Source organism: Octopus sinensis, linkage group LG1 (assembly GCF_006345805.1).
Source record: "Octopus sinensis linkage group LG1, ASM634580v1, whole genome shotgun sequence".
NCBI lineage: Eukaryota > Metazoa > Mollusca > Cephalopoda > Octopoda > Octopodidae > Octopus > Octopus sinensis.
The window spans coordinates 23535910-23556922 of record NC_042997.1 but is presented as its reverse complement, the minus strand read 5'-3'; the positions used below and the strand labels follow the sequence as shown (position 1 = coordinate 23556922).

Genomic DNA, 21013 nt, shown 5'->3' with positions numbered 1-21013 from the left:
AAGTCTCGAATGTAATTTCTTCCTGGTAGGAATTGGTTGGGTTGAATTATCGATAGCTGTTTGATAGTTATTTGGGAGTGAAGAGAAGACATTGCAACCTACACATGCGCCTTCGTTCCCTAGAGGGAAAGGACTAGATTGGGATTAGTCGTTGCCTACTAGGGGCTCTTACATACCCGGGCAACGCCGGGCTATGCTGCTAGTATAGTATAACATTAAAACAATAAGTAACAAAGATGCCAAAATATCAAAGTTTTTCTCTTGTCTGTAGTTTACATAATACAATTTATATATCTTTCTCAGCAGTCTCTCTTTCTGCAGTATATGTTCTGCCATCACCCTCCTTTTTTTTTGTTTTTTACTCTTACTGTTTCTATTGCTAAACACATACATGTCTGTACACAACATCTATTTTCATAATATATATAGACTTTATATATTTTTCATGGTATTGTGTAAAAATGTAAGTCTTGAGTAAATAATTTAATCAGTAACATGTCTTATTTTCAGTGCAAGATTAAGGCAATTGATAATTGACCATGAAAAACCTAGAGTGCATTCAACATTAGCAAAAAGCACTGTTCAGAAAGGTAAGATTTTAAATCATCACTTTCTAAAACTTGACTAAAAATGAAAGCACCCGTTCATTTATTTATTTTTTTTTTTTTAATAAATTGAAGCTTATTTAGGCTTATTTTACCTTTTCATTTTGTATTTTTTCTAGGATAGCAAGTTGTATGTCCTTTCTTTGGGTAGCTTTCTTCAGCACCCAATCATAGGCCAGAGCAAATACAAGTGATAGAAAGCATCTTCAGTGTACTTCTGTCAGCATTTGAATCAGCTTCTAGTACTTGTTTTCAATCTTGACACAATATTTTCTGTTGGCATGTTTGATTTCCACAATAACAACTTTAAGAATGCTACATTACTATATGAAGGTTTGTGTATGCTGTCAAACACCTTGTTGAAGTCAAAGATGCCAAGTGGGATTTAGATCTCTACATTTCTCAATGGCAGTGCCTGAGTATGTTGACTGAAAACTTGCTTATCATCACAGTTGGTTGTTGAGTATGGCCTCCGTGCCGGCAGCACGTAAAATGCACCATCCTATTGTGGCCGTTGCCAGCCTCGTCTGGCACCTGTGCAGGTGGCACATAAAAAGCACCCACTACACTCACAAAGTGGTTGGCGTTAGGAAGGGCATCCAGCTGTAGAAACACTGCCAGATCAGACTGGGCCTGGCTTCCCAGACCCCAGTTGAACCGTCCAACCCATGCTAGCATGGAAAACGGACGTTAAACAATGATGATGATGAAGATAACTGGCAGTTAATCTTCAGTGGAATGTTTTGCTGCTATGCCACGTTCTTGTTTGTATTGAGGAAGCATTATTTACCAATTGTCATTTGGTCTTATAACTTAATCTTGTTTTGTTAGTAAAACATTTTAATCTGTAGTAACTGACATGCAGTGTTTTGTTGTATTTATTATATATTAGTCAAGTCAGAAATATATATAATGAGTATACTGTGTAGGTGTACTACAGAAATAAATCAAATAGCAGTGAGGGGAGACACAAGGGGATACATGGAAAATTTAGGAAAAAGTGAAAGAAAAAATCTGCTAGTTACTGTCAGTTTACCTGAAGTAAACTTTACTCAAGTAACCTATGATCAAAAGCCTTCCAGCTTGGACCATCTTGTCTTTTTTCTAAGCATATCATATCTAGAAATGTTTCTTTTTTAAATGGTCATGTAAAATTTGGCAGATATTTCTAGCAGATCAAGCAACTATATACACACTCCCTTGTTAGCTTGAAATCTGATAAATGCAGGTAACAATTGTCAATTGAATATATGCATGATTCTAAAAGGAAAAGAAGTCATACTCTACACTTGTGAGGTTTTATTTATCTCTCTATATATAAACGGCAGTTTGTCTGTCTGTGTGTCTGTCAGGTTGTACCCTCACCCTGACCACGGCTTTCAACCGATTCTGATGAAACTTGACACACACATAGCCCAATGTCATAATTCAAAACTGACGCAGCGAAAATTTTGAAAAGTTCCCCCAGTTCTGAAAAAATCAATAAATTCAACATGGGGTCGAGAATCTAAGCTTTTTATATGCAACACATTTTCTGTCTAGGGGACACAACTCGACCTTTTTATCGCCCAAAGGGACAGCTAGGAACATTGTATACACAGAAGTATTCGAGTGAAGAGAAGACATTGCAACCTACACATGCGTCTTCGTTCCCTAGAGAGAAAGGACCTGATTGGGATTAGCTGTTGCCTACTAGGGGCTCTTACATACCCGGGCAACGCCGGACTATGCTGCTAGTTACTGATAAATGATGTTTACCTGCATTTTCTGTAGCTTAGGTATATTTGAAATGGATATATAATGAGTATGCACCAAAAAGAAACTAGTTTGTTGTTCAGTATAAGAATAATAGTTTGGATATTCTGAGCTTCTAAAGGTTTTAAACTTGGTCTATTTATCTGACCAGCTTTAGTTTCCTTCAATGCTAACTTTTTGAAATATGTCTACTCAGTTGAGAGAAACTTAGAATTGGAGCATAATTATTATCCTTGAGTTTTTTTTTATTTCTTTCTCCAACTGTTTTATTAGCTTAAATTTTTTATTTCTCTCTCTTTTTTTTTTTTATTTCAGTTAAGTCTATTTTCAAGCCTTTAAACAAACTTCAAAAAGTGGCACTTTTAAAGGTGAATCTCTATGATTTTATCTTCCTTTTCATTGCTTGTTTTCTCAATCACTTCCAGTATTGCTCACATTGTAATCATTATGCCACCAGTACAATCATCAGGACTACTAACATTATTCACACTCTTAGTTCAAATCTCACCTAGGTTAACTTTGCCTGTCATCATTTCAGGGTCAAATACTGGAGTCGATGTTATCAACAATCCCCCTCCCCTTAAGATTGTTGGCCTGGTGTCAAAATTTGAAACAATTATTGATTGAATTACCATTTTTCCATAGTAGCATTGACTGAAGAGATTTGTTGAAAATAAACTATTGTCACACTAAGTTCCACTATATTGGAATGTCTCTGCAAATCTAAGTATTTTAATAGATTATTGGTGTAAAGATTTTGCAACCTGATTAATCTTAATGCTGATATATCAATGAAGAAAAAGTGCTTCCTGTTTTTGAGTGGCAAATTATTATAAGGCTATTGACTTTTCACTTACAAATTTGTATTCCACTAGACAAAACAATTCTAGATTGTTTATAGATTGTTTATATTCTTCAGTTTATAGAACAACAGCAAGCTTTGCACAAGAATATTACCTTGTGTTTTATTCAGACACGTTTTGATCATCTGTATCATTTTTGTGAAACAGCAATTCTTTTTGATCCCTGTCAAAGTAGGATCGTGTTTCTTGTTGAACAACATAACATGGTACTTGTGAATGCATTACAAGCCAACAGAGAAGCCTGTAGTCTGTTTTTTTGACCTAGCTAAATGTCCCTCGAATTGCATCTGAATTTTATTGTTTCAAAAGGGATAAAAAATACATTGGACAATGTGACCCTGAGGTAGATAAAAAAAAAAAAAAGAATAAAGATGTAGTGCTTCACTATTTGATGATGACCTGGTGCTCTGTCAGTCTTAATACTTAGTTTACTAGCTGGGTTGACTGGAGCAGCATGGATTAAAGTGCCTTGACTAAGAGTACATCTTGTTCCTCACATTGGAAATGAAATCCACAAGCTTATGTATGAGACCATAGGTAAAATTGATTGAAAATAACTTGAAATGATTGAGGTTGGATCATAGGCCTGCTTTATCAGGGCTGACCTAGATCTAAAGTACAACTTAATTCTTGTGGTAGGATTCATATAGACTGCTCTTTGAACTAACAGTTTTAACATTTCAAAGCTTGTCACTGTAATTCTAGCTTAGCTAAATATCATCTTCTACAGCTGATTAATCAGCTTCATCGCTGATGAATCATCTGCTCTAATGGAAATTTATCATATTTTCTAGGTTTTCATGAGTGAAGACTATGTCCTTATCCGTGGTTATCCAGGGACTGGTAAGTAGACAGATCTTCAATGTTTCTGTGTCTGTAATCCCACCTTTGTTTGGATATTTCTTCAGATTAAACTCTAACATTTGCTTTCTTTTTCAATTTCAGGAAAAACCTCCACTATAGTTGCCCTCATTCAGATGCTAGTTGCTAGTGGTGTTTCAATATTAGTGGCCAGTTTTACCCACTCTGCTGTTGACAATATACTTCTTAAACTGAGAAAAGTATGTTTTTTTTTTTTTCTTTTTAATAGAAATTTGCAATTTTTCAGATATTATTTTTTGACCTTTGGCAATATGCTGTGCTTGAGAAGATCCGTCAAGCCAAGTGAAATTATAGTTGTGGCTGATGCTGGTGTCACGTAACTGGCACCCATGCTGGTGGCATGTAAAAAGCACCCTTTGAGTGTTGAACCTCGCAGAGGCAAAATGGCACATAAAAATCTTTCGAGTGTTGGGCCTCATGGAGACAATGACAAATGACTGAGATGTTTGGCATTATGCTTGAGAAAAAGACCCATCAAGCCAGGTAAAACCACAGTCATTGCAGATACTGCTGCCAAGCAAAAGGCATCTGTGCTGGTGGCACATAAAAGCATCCATTACACTCTTGGAATGGTTGGTGTTAAGAAGGGCATCCAGCCATAGAAATTATGCTAAATCAAACTGGAGTCTGTGCAGCCTTCCAACTTGCCAGCTTTGGTCAAATCATCTAACCCATGCCAGCATGGACAACGGACATGAAATGATGATGATGATGATATTTTTCTCCTTTCTCCTCCTCCTCCCCCGTCCTCTATATTCTTGACTAACTTTTATTTGTTGTTTCCCCACACAGTTGTTGCAGTCGTTTGTCATTTTCTTCATAAGGTTCAGCATATTGAAGTTACTCTTCACCATATCTTTACATATCTCTCATCAGTCTTCCTCTTCCACACTTGAATCTTCTTGCAGTTCTTTACTTGGCTCTCCCTTCATATGCTGCATCACATGTCTGTTTCAGCATAATCCTTTCTCTTGTATACTTCATCTGATTCCACTTGTACCTGTTCTTTTTCTTGGCTTATTTGTCATCCACTATTCATTCATTCTAACATACAGGGGTTGGACAAAATAATGCAAACACATAGCATCGTAATTTGGAAATATTTATAAAACTGTCAAAAGCTTGTTTCTTTTTATGTTTTTTGATTTATTATTAGTTTTGCTATAATTGCTGTTTCTTTTCAGATATCATCAGAAAAAGGTCATTAAAATTCATTAAAATGACAGATCTATTGCATTTTCAAAGAGGTCAAATTGTTGGTGCTTGTATGACAGGCATTAGCATAATGAAAACAGCTGAAATGTTTGGTGTATCAAGAAGTACTGTCTTGAAAGTAATGACAGCCTTTGAGAAAGAGGGAAAAAACCTCCTCGTTGAAACAAAACTCCAGAAGAAAACCAAAACTTTCAGATAGGGACTATTGGATTCTTATGCAAATTGTTAGAAAGAATCACAAACATACAGCTCCCAAAATTACTGCAGAGCTTAGTGACTACCTCGAGTCATTAAGCACGAAGCTGTATTTTACGAGAGTGCTGCTATCAGGAAACCACTACTTCCAAAAACAAACATTGCAAAACGTTTAGAGTGGAGTAAAAACCTACAGAATTGGTCCCTAGAGCAGTGGAAGAATGTTATTTTCTCGGACGAGTCATCCTTTACATTATCTCTGACCACCGGCCAAGTATATGTGTGGAGACAACCAAAAGAAGCATTTGACCCAGACTGCTTTCTTCAACTGTGATGATGCGTGGGGGTGGGGTGGGGGGTTATATCTTGGAAATCTGCCAGCCCAATGGTTTCCATTCATGGCATTAAGCATTTATCTGATCAAATTCATCCTATGATTGCAGAACTGTTTCTGGAGGGAAACGCAATCAATCAGGATGATAATGCACCAATACACACAGCTAAAGTTGTTACTGAATGGCATGAGGAACATTCAAGTGAAGTTAAACATCTTTATGGTGCATTTTACAAATAACAAGTAAGGAGTCAATATCCTCCCATCATCACTACAAGAAATGGAGATTGTTTTAGCTGAAGAATGGGCAAAAATTCCTTTGGAAACAATTCAAACTTTGTACGTGTCCATACCTCATAGAATTCAAGCTGTAATTATTGCCAAAGGCAGTCCTACCCCATATTAAAATAAATTTGTTGGAAATTTTAAGATCATCATCATCGTTTAACGTCCGCTTTCCATGCTAGCATGGGTTGGACGGTTCAACTGGGGTCTGGCAAGCCCGAAGGCTACACCAGGCCAGTCAGATCTGGCAGTGTTTCTACAGCTGGATGAAACACTGCCAGATGTTTCCATTATTTTGTCCAACCCCTGTACATGCCCAGTGGAGCATGTTCACCACAAATTCTTTCCAGTTTTGCACATTCTCTTTGAGTGTGTGTGTGTATGAAAATTTAGTTAGGTATTTTTGGGATATGAAATTTTGGCTAAATTACTTACTGTATATGTGGAAGAGAGTGAAGGTATGAAGCCAAGCAACCAAGTAGATGAAATATCACAATGCTAGCTATTTACTTCAACTAATTAATCTGTAATTACTGGATTATTTGATTATTAACATTCCTTTTGGAGTTGTAATATGTTTACCACCACAGTATTTCACTGTAAAGACAAAACAGCATCTGTTTAGAAATCTCATGTCAGATATTGCAGCTAATATTTATTGGTTTGACACACTATTTGTACTCCAATTACAAATTCACACCTCAGTTGAGGATTGCACCTTGTGCATTCATTTAAGCAGTATGTTACTGGACTGTGTAAATGTGGAGTGAATCAGCACTTCGCTCTGAATGAATATTAATCGTACATCATGTATGGTGTGTGTCTGTATTGTTATCACTTTTGCGTCCACTTTTTGTTTTCACTCAGTACATATTCTCTAGATGGATTGAAGGACTGCCTGTTGCTTGTGAGTTTCATTTTTGGTTTGGCTTTGATGGCTGGATGTCCTTTCTAATGCCAACCACTTTATGCAGTGTACTGGGTGCTTTTTTCATGGTGCCATCCTTGGAGGTGTCATGTTCTTGACAAGTTTAAAGGTTCCTCTTAACTTAACACTTATAGAGTGTACTAGGTGTATTCTTTTCATGGCACCAGCACTACAGAAGTAGTCATGTCCATGACACAACTAAAGGGACTCACATCTGTTCACTCACCAAAATCCCATTGTGCTGTACCTAAGGCAAATGTCTTCTGCTATAGCCCTAACTTGACACTTGATGAGTAAATTTGGGAGATGAAAACTGTTGGAAGCCTGTCGTATATGTGATGTGTGTGTGAGGTGAGTGAATGCTGACAGTTCATGGTTTTGCTCAAGTGAAATAGTTGATGATGTTTACATGCTTCATTGAGATTATGACCAATCACTCTGCAGTTTTGAAGACCAGTGGAATATAAATCCCATTCCTTGGAAAAACATAAAGGTTGTCAATGGAAAAAGCACCTCTAACCAATGCTAACATGGAAAATGGATGTTACACTAATGAACAAAAATATTATCTAAATGTTGACAAACTTCTATTTCTTTGTTAATTCCTATAACCAGTTTCTGAAATATACTTTCCTTGTGTTTTTTCAATATACACGTTCTAATCTTTGAATTACTTTTTTGTCCTTTTTAGGAAAAAATTCAGTTTTTACGTATGGGCCGGAAGGATCGTATCCACCCTGATATCTACCCTTATTCAGCAGATGAACTGACTAAGAATGCGAAATCTGTGCAGGAATTGAAAACTGTATATGAATCCATGGTAGGAATATAGATATTTGTCTAAGTATTTACCAAGAGAAAATACTCAGAATGCTCAAGTGGAGGTGTCTTGGTTAATGAATTACCAGTTTTTATTCCATCATAACTCCTTCAGCCAAGAGATTAACGCTCTCTTCTCTTAGCTCTTGTGTGTGACTTGCCTGGAAACACAATCTATTTGATTACATACTCAGTATTTGGGTTTTTGAAGATAGTGACTGAATGGCATAAATGGTAGGGCAGCAGACCAAATATGTTGCAGTGTATGTTTGTCTCTCACCACCACTTGAGAACCAGAGTTAGATCATTTATGTCCCCACAACTTAACAGTTTGGCAAAAGAGACCTACAAAATAAGTGCCAGATTTTAATTTAAAAAATTATTTACTGGGGTCAATTTATTCATCTAAACCCTTCAAGGTGGTACCTCAGCTTGGCTGCAGTCCAATGACTGAAACAAATAAGATAGAATATATGTAATGCAGTGGTTTTCAACCAGGGTTCCGCCAGTACAGTGCAGGGGTTCCACAAGAAGTTACAAAACTGCTAAATTCGGCAGTAATTTTTAAGTCTCCTGTGCAGATATGTGTGCATAAGACTATTAAATTATTGCACAGGGGTTCCTCGAGCCAGTGGAATGTTTCCTTGGGGTTCCGCTCCAGCAAAAAGTTTGAAAAGCACTGATGTAGGGACACTAATTATGAACATCATCAACATGGCTGAAGAGAAAATACCTTGGAGTTGAAAAACTTTGGTCATTTGAGATTATCCAAACAATTTGTAGACAAAAATCTTTCTCTGGAGAGAGTTTAAAATTTAAAATCAGTTTATAACACAGTGTCTGTTAGATTTTAACTTGATTAGAGAAATGTTGTGGCCGTTGCCAGCCTCGCCTGGTCTCCGTGGCGGTGGCACGTAAAAAGCACCATCCGATCGTGGCCGTTTGCTAGCCTCGTCTGGCACGTAAAAAGCACCCACTACACTCACGGAGTGGTTGGCGTTAGGAAGGGCATCCAGCTGTAGAAACACTGCCAGATCAGACTGGGCCTGGTGCAGCCTTCTGGCTTCTCAGACCCCAGTTGAACCGTCCAACTCATGCTAGCATGGAAAGCGGACGTTAAACGATGATGATGATGATGGATGAATGAATGAATGAAAACAGAAATTTAACTTGATATTTTTAATTGAAGCCTAATATTTTATTTTCTGAGCTCTTGCACAATGTTTTGGTAAACTATTTTCCTTTATTTTCTTCCCCAGAATGTTGTTGCCACTACATGTGTGGGCATGTCCCATACACTCTTTTCTCAATGTCAACGTCAGTTTGATGTCTGTATTATTGATGAATCCTCTCAAGTGATGCTGCCCATGTGCCTTGGTCCTTTATTTGCTGCCAAAAAATTCATTTTAGTTGGAGATTCAAAACAACTTCCTCCTATTGTCCAAAGCGATCAGGCCAAGTAAATAGATAATTTTTCAAAATTATACAATATATATATATATATGTTCATGTTTTTTGATTTGTAACTACTTCTCATTTGCAATAAAGAGTAGTAAGTAATTCAGCTGGTTATTTTGGCAGGTGAAAAGTATGTGTTGTGTGTGTGCTTGTGAGTGCTCTTGAATTGACACTGAAAGCTGAAAAATGTTTTATATTGGCCTTGCTTGAGGCTGTGGCATTATGTAAGCAGATGCTGCTTTTGATAATGTTAGAAATGTTGATAGGAGAGTGTAATAAGTGGAAAGTCAGTGTAGAGGAGCATGCCAAATTTTGGGATACTATAAAAAATTTCCTTTTTCTTTTTTTGAAGAGATGTTTTAGATTTCTTGACAAAGAAAATGAATATTTTCCTGCTTTTGCATTTACATTGCTTTTTCATAGTTTAACACAATCTACCACAATCCAGAACCATGTTCTGTGGGTTATTGATGTCCTGTTCTTAATCTTGCTACCATAATAGCTTTAACAGACGAAGCAAAGAGGCAGTGTTCCATTCATGATTTCATTATTTGTGCGTATTAAATCTCAGAGTTGTGGACCTTGGTGTATTTAATCTAATTCAAACAGATCTAAATCTGTAATTGTTCTGTACATCTCTTACATAAATTTTAACATCATATTTGTTTCTGCCTTCTATACTAACTTGGTAAAGAATAAAAACCTATCGTTAACAATGAGGATTTAGTGTTGTAGGAATGAGGACTAATAATGATGATGTCAGTAGTGAGTGAAATAATTTTATAGATAAAATACTGAGGATTGACACTCTTGAAATATTGTAATGTAGTATGGGAATGATGTGCAGTTCAGCAGAGATACATTGCTTGTGATATGGTTTGAATATGTGGCAGAATCAATTCTATGCATAGTTATTTACAGCTGTTTAACCCTTTTGTTACCAACCCGGCTCTGGCTCTGTAGTACAAATGTCTTGTATTCATAAGTTTTGAATTAAAATCTCCCACCAAAGCTTAGTCATAATTAATATTCCTTACACTAGCTGAATGACAACTGAGTTATTTTACTAAATTCTTTGTTATATTTAAAATAATTAAGAGAAACACAGAGTATCTCAAAATAAATACAGTAATGAAAGGGTTAAATCCTGCTTGGACTGACTTTGCCTTTTGTCCTTTTGGGAATGATACAAAAGTACCTGTTGCATATTGAGGTTGATTTGAACAATGCCTCAACTTACTCCAATAATTCCATATAAAATTTTTAATTTTTTTCATCCATGATGATTTGATTCTTCATCAATGTAGAAAATATAGTGGTGCTTTTGATGAGGGTGTATAAGGTGGTTGTGGTGGTAATTCTATAAAACGTTTGCTATTAATTCTTTAAACTTATTCTATTTTTCCATTTTTCAGGAGTTTGGGCATGGACAAAAGTCTTTTTGTAGAGCTTGAAGATAAGGGTGCAACTGTGCAGCTAAATCTTCAGTATAGAATGAACAGGTAATGCTCTTATATATTGTATTTGTATATATATGTAACAAAACATAATTTAACTTTTACCCCTGTATTTACTACCATTGTATGCATAACCTAGTGTTTAAGGCATACACTCTGCAATCACATTGTTCCAACTTTGTTCCTTTTGTATGGCATCGTAGACAAATATCTTCTCATGGAGGCAATGTGGCCAGTGCCAGTGTCGTGTAACTAGCACCCATGTCGGTGGCATGTGAAAGCACCTTTCAAGCGCTGGGCCTCATGGAGGCAATGATGGACAACTTTGACAATATGTTGTGTTTGAGAAGAAGCAAAGTGAAATTGTAGTTGTGGTAGATACTGGTGATACACAACTGGAATTCATGCTGGTGGCATGTAAAAGCAAAAGCACTCATTACATTCTTGGAGTGGTTGGCATTAGGAAAGGCATCCAACCGTAGAAACCAGGTCAAATCAGGCTGGAGTCTGGTGCAGCCCCTCAGCTTAGCAGCCTTGTCAAACCGTCCAACTCATGCCAGCATGAACAGATGTTAAATGATGATGATGATACCTTTGAACAATGCAAGTTTTGTGAGCGAAATTGGTTAGCTTGTACCTATGTAGAAACCTATTGAATAGACTACAACTACTTTCAGTTGGTAGACTCAATGTCAATGTCAAACCCAATTTAATACTACCATTTGTCTTGGCTGCTTTTACTGAGGTTTATGTTGTTTGATATTTAAGCTTGTTTTCTGGTTTCTTCCTCCCTTTCTCTTCCAGTCTGTAAGGCCATACAAATAAATCAAGATTATTGCCATTCTTGCATCAATATCATCATTTAACATCCACTTTCCTTGCCTGCATGGGTAGTACACTTTGACAGGCAACTGGTGAGGTACAGAGCTGTATCAAGCTCCCGTGTCATCTTTGGCATGGTATCTATAGTTGGATGCCCTTCCTAATGTGAACTGCTTTAAAATGTGTACTGGGTGCTTTTTTCATGCCACTGGCACACTGACTCAACACATTCCCCACTCCCCACCTCCAAGAAAAATTGCAAGCTGTGGAAGAACACTTAAAAGTCTACTTCTTTTTCATTGCAGAGAGATAATGTTACTGTCAAATGAGCTGATTTATGAAGGATGTCTACAGTGTGGTAATGAAGAAGTAGCAACACGAACCCTTCAACCTTCTAAGTGTATTAAAAGGGTATGTTTTTTTAAAATTTTCTATGTAAATATTATCTTATCCTTTGTAGAGTTAGTTTAACTGAAGCAGGTTACAAACAGTAGTTGCTAATATATTCCATTTCTTGGTTAGTTAAGATATTTTTCACATTTTAGTCTGAGGAGAAAGAGCAATGACGCTTTACAGCTTTTGCAGAGCTTTCCGGGTTAGCAAAATTGATGTAGTTGATGAATATAGAGTTAACTCAGGGTGAGAGGAATTTTAGTAGTTTGCATTCTTGGGTTTGGTATGATTAGAAGAGAGGTGGATATATTGGTCGAGGGAAGTGACACATTGTTTACTAGTTCTTAGGAACAGGAATTGTAGTTGTGGGATCAGAAGGAAGATGAAGATGCTAATGTAATTGTGAGTACATTAATGTGTTTGTGAGTGATGATTTGCCATTTGGTTAGGGTTTTTTGATACAATACACAAATGTTTGTCTGTGTGCAGATGTCGTGACACTTCATTCCTTCCTAAACATGCATTATTGACATGTATCCTAAACCTGCATTGGTTTCATAAACATAGTCTTTGAGGACGTCCTTCAGTGGGGCCATGCCAACATTTTCTCTTTTAACAACAAAAATTCAAGCACTATTCATATCAAGGAAACACCACTGCAGCACTCAAGAGTTTTGGACCTCACTATTACTTTCTTAGAATAGCTAGGAGTGCATCCCACAGACTAGCCCTTCTTTTTAGGGTTAGCTGCTAACACTCTATGAGTCTAAAGTTAGGCTAACAACGGAGAACTGCTCCCACTCTGAGATGGTGTTGTTGCTCTACACACTGACACCCTAGATTGTATCCAACAAAGGACTTCTTGACTTATTGGCATTCTATCACTAACAAATGTACTCCAGCCTCTGGCTCACAGGTTTGCTGTCTCTTCTATTGCTACTGTAATGGCCTTTCCTCCTTAGAGTTGGTTGTCTGTATCTCTACTATTCAAGCACCCCTGCCCACTGCTCTTTCTACTTTTAGTGTATCCAGACTCACTTTCCCATACTAATGTTATCCCTAATCCTTCATCCCCAGAACATTGGTCCCCTAGAATCTCCTCCCTGCTGGTCTTGACCTGCAACAGCTTAAACAGAGCATTTACAGCAGTCGCAGTATGAAGTGCTTGAGAAGATCCACCCATCTCAGCAAAGCTGAGTTCTGGAAGTGCTGTGTATTATGTGATCTCCACCCATACATTACATTAATTCCACCATCCCCCTCACCAACCAAATTGCATTTCATGTGCTATGCTTGTCTCTCCTTTTCACTGCTCCTGCAGCCCAATGTTTTGTCATCTTTCCTGTCCTTCCCTTATATCTGTGTTCACCACCCACAGTATTCCATTTCTCCTCGCCTCTCTGTACCACTGTACATACATTCACTTCCTTGTATCTCAAAGATATGCCCTGACATATTTTCACTACTATCTCTCTCTTTCCAACTGGGGTAGCCATGTATCTCCTCTACAGCAAGATACCTGTTTCTATCCCTCTGTCATAGTTTAACATCTCATCACTTGATACAAAGCTACCTCTCTCAATTCAATACCATACCCATTCTCAATTGAGAAGTCTTTATCTTGCAAGTTACTTGGTGATTGCACCGGTGCTGTTGCCACATGAAAAACATCCAGTACACTCTGGAATGTGGCTGGCATAAGGAAGGACATTCAGCCATAGAAACCATGCTAAAGCTGATGAAGCTTTGCGCAGTCGTCTGGCTTAGCAGCTCCTGTCTGTCAAACCCATGTCAGCATGGAAAACAGATGTCATGTGATCATGAGTGCCAGAGAACCTGTGTGTGTCTGGGGTTGCTGCCTGCTTCTTCCAGACTCAGCAAATAATAATCACCATTCTACTAAAGGCACAAGGCTTGAAATTTTGTGGGAGAGTGACAATCAGTTGAATGGACCCAATGCTCAGCTGGTACTTATTTTAATCAGCCCCAAAAGGTTGAGAGGTAGTCAACTTTTGATGGAATTTGAGCACAATGTAAATCTAGAAGTAATGCCACTTAGCTTTTTGTTCAATATGCTAATGATTCTGCCAGCTCACTGCCTTTATCATAATCATCATCATCATTTAACGTCCGCTTTCCATGCTAGCATGGGTTGGACGATTTGACTGAGGCCTGGCGAACCAGATGGCTGCACCAGGCTCCAATCTGATCTGGCAGAGTTTCTACAGTTGGATGCCCTTCCTAATACCAACCACTCTGAGAGTGTAGTGGGTGCTTTTACATGCCACTGGCAAGAGGGCCAGTCTAGCGGTACTGGCAATGGTCACACTCAAATGGTGTTTTTTACGTGCCACCTGCACAGGGATCAGTCCCATGGCACTGGCAATAATAAAACAAAAAAATGCACGCTTGTGCCTTGAATAACTGACACTATTGATTACAATGAAAGTTCCAGTTGATCCAATCAACGGAACAGCCTTGCTCATGAAATTAACATGTAAGTGGCTAAGCACTCCACAGACACTTGTACCCTTAACATAGTTCTTAGGAAGATTCAGCATGAAACAGAATGTGACAAGGCTGTCTCTTTGAATTACAGGTACAACTCATTTTTGCCAGCTGAGTGGACTGGAGCTGTGTGAAATAAAGTGTCTTGCTCAAGGGCACAATGCATTACTAGGAATAGAGCTCGCAACCTTATGATCACTAGCTGAGTACCCTAATCACTAAGCCACACACCTTCATGTGCCTTGTATAGGACCAGTATGATTTCAAAGATAAAGTATTATTTTATGTTGAAAGGATGTTTTGAAAGTGTTTTGATACTGTTGAAGCAGATTACTTGCCCCATTGAGGATGTTCTTACATAATTGTAGTGCAAATTGGTACCAGGCGGCGAGCTGGGAGAAACGTTAGCATGCCGGGCGAAATGTGTAGCCATATTTCGTCTGCCATTACGTTCTGAGTTCAACTTTGCCTTTCATCCTTTCGGGGTTGATAAATTAAGTACCAGTTACGCACTGGGGTCGATGGAATCAACTTAATCCGTTTGTCTTTTCTTGTTTGTCCCCTCTGTGTTTAGCCCCTTGTGGGTAGTAAAGAAATAGGTACCAGTGTGCAAAAGTTAAAAGGGCATTAGAGGCAGTATCATCTGCAGAGTAGGAAGGTGTGTGATATCTGTACCCAAGGTACATCAGTCAATAGAATGTAAATCAGTGTAAATACCACTGGCATACTTTTAGAGTGGTTTGACACAAAAAAATTGAAACAATCTGTTAGGATACCTCTTAGAAATTCATGCAAATTACTTGGCAACTTCACTAGTGCTGGTGGCATGAAAAAAGTACCCAGTGCATACTGTAAAGTAGTTGGTGTTAGGAAGGACATCAAGCCATAGAAACCATGCCAAGTCCAACAGCAGAGCTCAGTGTTGCTCATTGGTTCCTGTCAAACATTCCAACACACACCAGCATCGAAAATAGATATTAAATGACAATGATGGACTCAATTTAAAAATTTACCAAGTCCTGATTTTTTTGTAGATTTTTGTAGTAAGGAGCTTGATGGTAATAATTTTTTAGGTATTTCACCTACACAACCTTTAATGTTTATTTCATATTGAATGATGATTTTGTTATATTATTTTTCCAAATATATTTAGTGATATCTGGTCAAAATCATGTTTTGTTATCAGTCTATACTTGTTAAGTTCAGACTTTCTGAATGTTACCAGATTCATATTTTATTTTTGTGATTTTTTGTTTTTTAACAGAAATCTAATCTACCATCCTGGATGCTAGATGTTGTCAATGGAGCATTGAATAAAGCAGTTCTGTTTCTCAATACAAAAATGGTATTTTCTTTTAATAGTTAATTTATATGAATATTACAAAGCATAGTTAGTTATTATTATTCTTGCACTCTTTCCCTTTTACAAACGAATATTTCAGCAGTTGTGGCTGGAACTTGAATGCTTTCAGTTGAAAAGCATTATTTTTTCAGATACCAGGTGAGAGTGTTGATGTATGATATAACACTTGTTTCCTCAAACATGTGTCTCTTGGATTCAGTCCAACTGTTTGATATCTAGGGCAAGTATATTCTACTGCAGTCCCATGCTGACCAAAATCTTTTCAGTGGATCTGGTAGATGTAAACTGAAAAAGCCTGTCCTATATATATATCACGTGACCGACCAGACCATCAGATGTTGTTACACATCGCTGGTCACAATGCGTTTGCATTGTTTTAGCCTTTGAATGATGCCACCCCGCTGGCTAAGCGAGCAGAAGAAATAGTGGGAGAAAGATTAGTGAAAGAGTATAGCAGGGATCACCACCCCCTGCTGGAGCGTCGTGGAGCTTTTAGGTGTTTTCGCTCAATAAACACTCGCAACGCCCGGTCTGGGAATCGAAACTGCGATCCTGCGACCGCGAGTCTGCTGCGCCATTGCACCTCCATATATATATATATATATATATATATATATATATATACACACACACACGAGAGAGAGAGAGATGTTTGTGTATACCCTTGTTCTGACATCATGTGATGGTTGTAAACAAGCAATCACTATCATGTAAGTGATACTTTTCATTTCCACTAATCCATGGAAAATATGTCTGGCCATATGGCAAATATTACCTTGCTTGAAAATAGGTGACAGGACAAGCATCTGGCCATAGAAAATCAGCCACAAATTCTTCTGACCAATACAAGAACGAAAAGTGGATGTTAAATGATGATATCTTATGTTGAAATTTGCTTTCTTTTATAGTTGCCTTTGTAAATAGTAATGATGCCATTTATGTTTCAAGTATTGTTTGAATTATTGGCATGACTATTGCTTAGCACCTCATCCATTCCTTAGAAAACACTTTTCTCTCAACCTGTTGTTTACCATTAATGTTTTTATTTGCTTCAGATAATTCCCTAAATGAAGAGTTGGGGTGGGGGAATGAAAGTCAGCAATTGCCATATTTCTGAAAAAGAACTGATAAAATGTTTTAAAGGTGATTAATATGGAGAACAATGATCATCATTTAATATCTGTTTTCCATGCTGGCAAAGATTGTACAGTTTGACTGGATCTGGCAAGCATGGGGCTGCATCAAGCTTTAGTGTCAGCCTTGGTATATTTTCTAAGGTTGGATGCTTTTCTTAATGCCAACAACTCAATATATAAAACTGATTTCTTAAAACTAAAATTCTTGTTATCACTTTGACTGTTCTTGCTGCTGAATTTAAATTAACTTTTCCTTTTCTAATTTGGTTGGTACAGGATTACTCTCTAGGTTCATATAAATTCAGTTGAATACTAAGAATATTGAATGTGAAACTTCATAAGCTGTTAAATATATTTACCTGTTTTCAACTCAATTTCTGAACTCCTTTTACTTAGTAAACATTTACAAAATAAATATTTCAGTGAAGTTAAATAACATAATGCTAAAGTGCTATGAAAAGCTAAGAATTGTAATGTTTTGTGCTGGAATTTTTTGCAGAGTCGCTCAGCTTAATACATTAGAATTTTCCTCACATCAGATTTTAACAAAAGCATTTTACCACTTGTTTCTTTGAAATAGTTTTAAAAAGAAAAGACTAAATCCAAGAATTTAAATATTTTTTTTGTTCAATTGTAGTGACATTTTTCTGTACTAATTATTGTCAATATTCCAGGTTCCAGCTCCAGAAACTTACAATACAAGAGGAGAAGTTCAAAATAACATTGAGGCACAGTTGATTGCTATGATAGTCTCAGTTTTCCAAACGGTAAGTAAATAGAAATTTTAAAAATCCACTTTTGCTTTTCTGTTTTTTTTTTCTCAACATCATTTCATTGTGTAGAAAAATGCGATACCCAATGGCCAGTGTAGCAATATCATCAACTACTTTAAAAGTAAAGGTGATATTTTAGAAAGAAAGAGTACTACAGAAACATCAAACTGCTGGATCAGGTCATGACGGGTATTAAAAAGTTATTAGGAAGGGAATTAGTTTTAGATAAGATGCAGTTTAGATTTATGCTAGCATGGAGTATCAGTGATGTCCTTTTTCTAGTGAGGTTGCTAAAGAACTATGGTCATAATTCCTTATTTTCATAATAAACTTCATGCAGCTTGAATTCAATTGTAATTAAAAATAATCAAATTCTTGAGAAAAAGCAGAGATTAAATCTGAGGATATAGATCTCACAAGATCTCATTAAATCAAGAAGAGTAGAATCCCATACTGCAGACTTACCAAATTGATGTTAAAATATGGATACAATTAAACTAGACTGTCTGTAATCAATTTTCTTTGTGCTTCTTCCATTATGTCACTTAAGGTAATATATGTGTGTGTTTGGTTAATATTTTTTGTTTACTTTCAGGACGGCATGTGCCTCAGTGATATTGGTGTTATAGCTCCATACAGAAATCAAGTAAAGCTTGTCCATCAAACACTGATTAATGTAATTGGAAAAGAAGCTGCTCAATATGTAGAGGTGAATACAGTTGATCAGTATCAAGGCCGCGATAAAGATATAATCATAGTAACATTTGTGAGAAGCAGTTCCAAAGAAAATTTAAAATCTTGCAAAGTAAGTAAGAATTCATGTAACAGAAAAATTATCTTAATATTGAATAATCTTGACGTTTTTTAGAATCTGCAATATTTACTGTAATTTTAATGTTTGACACACAAAACTGGAAATTGTACAAATTTAAAGTAGAAAATATTCTTGCACTTACAGTATATCCTTACACTTTTTCTTATATATTTTTTATTCCCATACTTATTCATACAATGTATTTTCACACTTTCAAAGAAATTGACGGAAAGCTATATAAAGCATTTAGACAAGCATATTACAATATATAAATTTAAATATTTATGTAGCAAAACTACTGTAACACGATATATTCTTGATTTAGATGTAGATAAATGAAAATCTTGAGCCACAAATGTTTGAAGTTGCATTCATATCATATCATTACTTCATGTCCGCTTTCAGTACTGTTTGGTTGGGTTGTCAGTTTTTATCCAGATTACTCCCATACCCACGCCAACAGGTTGGAGTATCACATCTTGCCTTTATATTTTGATTTGGTTTCTATGTCTGGATACCCTTCCCATCACTAATCACTTTACAAACTGTATTGATTGCATTACCATGGCACCAGCACAAGAAGCTTAACTTCTATAACATAAAAGTAGAATTCTCACTACTCTGACATATATATACACCCAAAGCAGTGTGACCAAGATGTGAATAAGGAAGAGAGAGAGATGGCATAAACAGAATTGGTGGATGAAGATATAAGAGTATGATAGTAGAAACTGTGTTTAAGGTGAGAGAGAGAGATGGGTAATAATAGAGGTGGATAATGGTAAAGATAAATGATAATTGACAGTGACATTTAGTCAGGGGGACAGTAAGCAATAGCTGATGACTAGCAATATAGCAAAGGTGATAGTAGAATGTATTGTGTATGAACAGGTTCAATGTAAACCCTTATACATTGACCTTGTGACAAACAGAAGAGGGTGAGTGTAAAGGGTGATGATAGGAATGGTTGAATATGGCTAGGTCTTGTACCATCTGTTGCTATACATGTAGCACAAATAATGGAGAGATGAGTGATTAGTTAATGCTTATATGGTTTATATTTAACATGTTAAATTATGATTTGAGACTGTTTTATGTTTTTAGGCTGGTGGAATCCTGAAAGATATCCGACGATTAAATGTTGCCATGACTCGAGCAAAATGTAAGCTTATATTCATTGGAAATGTTGAAACCCTTGAAATATTCAAACCACTTGCAGACTTAATGACGCTATTGTCCCAAAGACAACTTATATCCTTTGTATATTTTTGTTCATTTTTCTCACACATATGCACACATTGATGTAAAAGCACCCCACCACACACACACACATTCTTTATCAGATTAGCTAGCCTAAGAAAAGAATTTCTGAGAGGATAGGATATTGTGCTAGAAAAAAATAATTAAAACTTTTAATTGAATAACATTGTATATCGAAATCGAAATCTTTCAACATCAATGGAAATTGTAGCTGAGATACCAGTGCCGGTGGCACGTAAGAGAACCATCTGAACATGGCCGTTGCCAGCACCGCCCCGACTGGCCTCCGTGCCGGTGGCACATAAAAAGCACCATCCAATTGTGGCTGTTTGCCAGCCTCGTCTGGCACCTGTGCAGATGGCACATAAAAAGCACCCACTACACTCACGGAGTGGTTGGTGTTAGGAAGGGCATCCAGCTGTAGAAACACTGCCAGATCAGACTGGGCCTGGCGCAGCCTTCTGGTTTCCCAAACTGCAGTTGAACCGTCCAACCCATGCTAGCATGGAAAACGGACGTTAAACGATGATGATGATGATGATTCTTTTAGATCAATTCATCTAATGCCAACAAAGTTAAAAAGAATTGCGACATTCAAATTCAGAACTATCTATTTGTTTAGTGCTCTTATATAAAACCAATTACTCATTTTGCTCATACTTCAAGTATAAACTTAGGGCACAAAAATGAAAACTATACATCTGCTATGAAACACTATTTATAATGTCAACCAATTTCATGTAAGTAGTTTTTAAAATGAGTAGTCCTCTAGTTAAAGTGCTGATCTATATAAATGAGAATGTCAAGAGTTTCATACTCTTTGCCTGTAGTTAGATCATATTAGTTTGCCAAGCTGAACATGATAACTACTACTCTCATGAAAGTAGTAGTTATTTAGTCTGTTCAGATTTGTGGGTCACTAGTAAGTTTTGATTGATTATCTTTCCTGCATGTGATTGTCCAATCAGAGATAATGGGGGAGAATTTCAAGCCATGCATACTGTATGAGTGAAGAAAAGAGAAAAAAATGTTTGTCACTCAAGGGAAGTGAGAAGGTTGGAAGACTAGAGTATAAAGGTGAATGGGGGAAGGGGTGAAAGTTAAATACTGGATATTGAAAGTAAAGAGTCAGTACTTCAAACATGACA

General features: G+C 36.9%; 1 protein-coding gene across 3 annotated transcripts in view; it reads left to right on the top strand.

The window, feature by feature from the left end:
• Positions 1–21013, top strand: part of LOC115219118 (DNA replication ATP-dependent helicase/nuclease DNA2-like) — a 61250-nt gene that overhangs the window by 39224 nt on the left and 1013 nt on the right. For all 3 annotated transcript variants that reach the window (XM_036513512.1, XM_036513534.1, XM_036513469.1), the window contains 12 exons: positions 511–590; positions 2676–2728; positions 4018–4066; positions 4169–4284; positions 7754–7882; positions 9141–9340; positions 10755–10841; positions 11924–12029; positions 15784–15864; positions 17693–17785; positions 18387–18596; positions 19710–19856. In XM_036513512.1, the coding sequence (XP_036369405.1) occupies positions 511–590; positions 2676–2728; positions 4018–4066; positions 4169–4284; positions 7754–7882; positions 9141–9340; positions 10755–10841; positions 11924–12029; positions 15784–15864; positions 17693–17785; positions 18387–18596; positions 19710–19856 (1351 nt within the window). The remainder of the gene's footprint in view (positions 1–510; positions 591–2675; positions 2729–4017; positions 4067–4168; positions 4285–7753; positions 7883–9140; positions 9341–10754; positions 10842–11923; positions 12030–15783; positions 15865–17692; positions 17786–18386; positions 18597–19709; positions 19857–21013) is intronic.